Genomic DNA, 5,098 nt, shown 5'->3' with positions numbered 1-5,098 from the left:
ACGCCTTCAGGGTGGGGGTCCCCACTGGGGTGCCTGGCCAGCCTGAGTGAGGGGCTGAGGGCCATTTTCAGGCTGGCAGGTGACTGAAGCTCCCAACCTCTCCTTTTTTTATTTCTTTTTTTTATTCTGGGATTTATTTACCTTCTATGGCTGTCACTGGAGCTGAGAGCCGGCTTTAGCTCAGAAGCTCGGCTCCAACTCTGAGACCTCGGCTGCTGAAAGCAGGAATCTAGGGTTTGTTTATTTGGGTTCTATAAATGGAACACTGTTGCAACTCCAGCTCAGCCGGCTGGCTGAAAGCATGGGGTTTGTTTAGGTTCTATAATTGCAACATAGTTGCTTAGAGTGCCAGCTCAGAGGCCGGCAAGGCAGGCAGGGAACCTTGGCTTCCTCCATCACTGGCACAAGCAAGCCTCCTGTTCGCTTCAGCTGCCTGGCTGCCAGCCGCCATCTTGGTTGGCAGTTAATTTGCATATCGCCCTGATTAGCCCATGGGAAGCATGTTGGAGGTACAGTTAATTACTATGTTTGTCTATTATTAGATAGGATAAGTAGTAACTTATAAGAGAAAAAAGCTTGTATAGAAAGTCAGCCAGGACAAGACCTGTAGGAGGTGGGACTGAACCAAAGAGCCAAATCTCCAGATATCTGTGCTCCAGACTGGAAGTGCTATGGATGGGTGGGAAACTGGGAGGAGAACCAAAAAGGCCTAGAAGCATCAGGAAAGCATCACAGATGAGGCGTTGGAGCAATTTGAGCACAGAAAAGAATAAAGGAAGTTTCAAAGCCAGAAGGAACACAGCATGTGCATGTAATGGAGGGAGGCTGTGAAAAGAGTAGCATGGAAAGGTTTGAATGGGTGACCTTCAAGGTACTTTTCAATCCTAAATGCCTGCAGAGTGGAAGCTGCTGGTCTGGGAAAAGTCTGGACCATAGAGGTCTCCCAGCCAAAATAATACACATGCCAGCAGTAATAGTGGCTCACTTAGGTGTGATTTCTTGTGCAGAGGTCCTGCTTTTCCCAGTTAATTAATGAATGTAGTCCAAGTCACCTCATTACACAGATCGGGAAACAGGATTTACCCAGGTGTTATGCTACAAGCCAGTAGTAAGTCTGCAAGTCAGAGCTGAGGCCAAAATCCAGATACACTGTCTTTACTCCTGTGCTCTTTCTACAGTGTTCCATTAGATAGCAATATTGCAAAAAAGCATGTGTTATTAGATACATTAAAAAATTTGGCTTTTGTTTTCCCCAGAGGAAAAATAAAAGGTACCAGTGGCAATTAATTGTCAGGCATGGTGCTGTGTTTTTTGTAAAAGTTACTTCATTTGACATAGCAGTCTTTGAAGGTGGAGGTATAATATCCTTATTTCACAGATAACAAAGACATTGAGGCTCTGAGGAGCAAAATGACTTATCCAAAGTCACATGGTTTGTTGATTTGGGGGCAGAGATTTGGACACATGTCTCATGAGTCCAAAGTCCACCATCTTTCCACCAACCTGACCTGTGACTGGCAAACCTGAGAAAGGAGATGCATTTTAAGATTCATACCACCCTTGCACCTCTGTGGTCAGACTAGACATCTCGAGATATCAGATAGATAATAATAAACAGCAGTGATACAGCAATGTCAAGTACCTGGGAATGTTTATTATTAATCATACTAATGGGCCACTGTGAGAGGAGTTTCTCTCTGACTTTTCCTCTAATAGGGCTGGAAGCTTTTCAAGAGCTTCCCCCAGCCAGCCAATATCAATTCAATTTGAGCCAGTGTCCTCTTGCAACATGAAATTAGCCCTGCAGAGAATGTCCCCAGTTTCCCAGTAGAGTCACTAGCCTCCAGCCCTGCCCCCTGTGACCAGTGACCAGAGACCACTCATATGTCTGCCTGTGGGGTGCAGAGAAAGAACAGCCCCCTCTATGGCCCTTCCATGAATGGCTCACAGTTCAAACTTGATGCACTTAGAAGAAACTATCCATCTTCCACCCACCCATGCCTCCATCAGTGACCAGGTGCCTGGTTCTATGTGGGGTTCTGCAAGGGGTGCTCACCCTCTTCCTCCTCAGGAGCTCTCCTTCCCAGTGGCTCTGTCTACTTGTTGTTTTGCTGTTAGCACCATCCTTTGTGTGAACCATGTCATCATCTTTAACTCTCCCCTGACTCCTGCCAGATAATCATCAAGCCCTGCTCTCTGTCTATTTGTCCTCACAGCTTCTCTCCCTCCCACTTCCACTGCCAGTGCCCTCTGTCAGCCCTCACCAACTCTCCCTGGTTTCCTGCCTCCAGGCTGTCTCATCCAGGTCATCCTCCATGTGGCCATCCTCCACACAGGCACCATAGTGATCTTCAAAAACGCAGCCTTCACCTGTGCTTAGTTATCAGGTGACCCTTTCCACTGAACACACACACTTAACCTTTGTAGCCTGTTCTCGCGCAGCTCCTCAGCACAGCCTTTCCCCTTTGAACCAGACTTGTCTCCCCACATGCACACAGCACAGTGTGCTCACTTTTGTCTCTGCCTGAAGTCCTCCCTTGATCTCTCCTGCTGTCCTTGTGCTTTCTTCCTCCCCCAAGCTCCAGTAGTGCCAGAGATCCTCAGTGCTCATCTGGCATCCCTTCCACATCCTGATTTGTCTTGTCAACTGCTGCTTTTTCTTTTCTTTTCAGCCATTCCAGGCTGGCTGTAGTTGTTCCCACAGAGGGATCACACTTTTGTTCCACTCAGAAGGAGCCCAGCACACTTCCAGGCATATTTTTGGAGTTCAGGACAGATTGAGTTATTATTGTTTCAAATATTTCTTTTATTCCTTTCTTGATTTCTTCTCTCTGAAAATCCCATTATGCATATGTCATACCTTTTTTAAAAATATATATTTATTGATTTTTTACAAAGAGGGAGGAAGAGGGATAAAGAGTTAGAAACATCGATGAGAGAGAAACATCGATCAGCTGCCTCCTGCACACCTCCTACTGGAGATGTGCCCGCAACCAAGGTACATGCCCTTGACCGGAATTGAACCTGGGACCTTTCAGTCTGCAGGTTATTGCATGCCCACTATGTGCCAAGCACTGTGCCAGGCATTCTATCAGTCAGGTGCCATTATTGTCCTCATTTTACTGAGAATGGAAGTGAGCCACACAGATGAATCACAGATCTTGTTCAGGGTCCATAGTCTTGTTTTCGCTCTATTACACTGCCTTTTAGAGGCAAATGTGGAAGCTCAGAGACAAGTTCAAACTCTGGAGTAGTGTGTATGTAGTGACTTGAGGTTCTGAATCATTTTTATACCATCCCTTCCTTTGCTTAGCATCTTCAAAGCCATGGGGCAGGTCCTGCCTGATGAGGATCAGAAAAAGCTGCTGCATATCTGTTCCATTTATACCCAGAATGGAAAAAACAGCCTGGTGGAGGATGGCTCAGAGGCCTCCCCTATTGGAAAGTCTGCATACACACTGGACAGCCTGTATTGGAGCCTCAAACCCTCTGGCCCCAACTCCAGGCCTGAAGGAGAAGCCCAGCAGCAGGAGGAGAAGGGAAATCTTAATGATGTCAAGGAAGATGAGATGGAGGAGAATGAGGTCTTAGAAGACCAGATAGAAGAGGAGGAAGAGGAAAATGATTACCAAGAGAAGTGGGAGGAGGAGGAGGATGAAGATGACGACGATGATGAAGATGATGAAGATGAGGAGGAGGAAGACAGAATGGAGTTGGGTACTTTCTCTTTGGAGGAAGAGTCCCCCACTGTCGAGAATGCCAGGCTCCTGGCTCAGAAAAGAGGAGCTCTGCAGGGTTCTGCATGGCAAGTTAGCTCGGGTAAGAAGCCTGATATACACTTTGTCCCCACACCCATCTGTTCTCTCAGGCTGCCTCTTGAGGCTTTTCTCCATCCTAGAGAAGAAATGGAAAGTAGCAGAAGGTAGCTCATGTGAGGCAAGCCTTGGAGGCAGCCTAGTATATAGTTGACAGCTGGGCTTCCCTCCCCCTTAGGACAGTATGTAGGTGCCAGGTACCTAAGCCCTGTCATGTTGCCAGCTACTTCATGCAAAGAGCACATTCAGAGGGGATGGTATGGGTATGGCCCTGTGCAGCAAAACATAGAGGAGAAAGTGAGAGGTAGAGGGTAGATATATGTCTGATTCTGCATGTGTTTTTCACGTCATGCAGTAGTGCAGGGACAGAGAGACAAAGGAGTGCTTTTTGTGTATATGGGAATGTGTATGCACACATGGAGGCTGGATGGTGATGAGACAGGATTTTGCTGTGTGTATGAGAAAGGAGGAACCCAGAGGCATTAAGTCAGGAAGTAGAAGTAAGATCAGAATAGTGAAATAAGGAGTGACATGGTTTTTAGATGAGTACACAAGCTAGTTAAACAAAACTTGGAGAAGGCAGGGAGAATTGTGTGATAAAGTGGGGGAACATGAATCTGTTCCTCCTGAGGGTGGTATTTTGAGTGCCCTCATTTAGGTTAGGGAGCAGGAATCTTAAAGCAGGGAGACCCCAAAGGAATGAACAGTCTCGTGTGTGTGTGGGGGGGCATGCATACATACATAGATGTGGGACAAAGTCTTGTTATGGAGACTGAGGGAGGGAGGGAAAACAACTGGGACTAGGGTGGTGTAGGGTGGGCAAGGTAGGAAACAACAGGGAGAGAGAGGGGAGGCAGTGAAGAAATGTAGGGGAAAAGTGGAACCTTTGCCCTTGTGTGGACGTGCATGGAAGGGCTGGGGCATAAAGGCTCTGAATGGTAGGGGTGAAAGAATATGTTTATGTCTATGTGTGTGTGAATGGCTGTGTGCCTGCATGTGCTGGACAAACCAAGGCAGAGTGACAGAAATATCTCAGGGGAAGCAGGTCTGTGTTTGTGGGTCTTTGTAAATATCAAAAGTGAGGGGAATTGAAGCAGGAAGTGTGTGTGTGTGTGTGTGTGTGTGTGTGGTGTGTGTGTGTGTGTATTCGGAGTAGGGGAGGAAGGTCAGTTGAGTAAGCAGAAGTGGCTGAGATGAAATGTTTGCAAAGGTTATTCATAACCAGATAGCTCAGAGAGGTTCTTTTAGAAAACAGGTCTAGGCTACACAGGAAGGGGTAAGGA

General features: G+C 46.9%; 1 protein-coding gene across 6 annotated transcripts in view; it reads left to right on the top strand.

Annotated features, from left to right (window-relative positions):
• LAS1L (LAS1-like, ribosome biogenesis factor) overlaps window positions 1–5,098 on the top strand; it is a 31,365-nt gene that overhangs the window by 14,307 nt on the left and 11,960 nt on the right. For all 6 annotated transcript variants that reach the window (XM_006773734.2, XM_006773733.2, XM_006773737.2 and 3 more), the window contains one exon: window positions 3,314–3,819. In XM_006773734.2, coding sequence (XP_006773797.1) covers window positions 3,314–3,819 — 506 coding nt within the window. The remainder of the gene's footprint in view (window positions 1–3,313; window positions 3,820–5,098) is intronic.

This window comes from Myotis davidii, unplaced genomic scaffold, assembly GCF_000327345.1.
Source record: "Myotis davidii unplaced genomic scaffold, ASM32734v1 scaffold2627, whole genome shotgun sequence".
In the NCBI taxonomy this organism is placed as follows: domain Eukaryota; kingdom Metazoa; phylum Chordata; class Mammalia; order Chiroptera; family Vespertilionidae; genus Myotis; species Myotis davidii.
The sequence above is the reverse complement of the archived record's forward strand: the minus strand, read 5'-3'. Positions and strand labels throughout refer to the sequence as shown.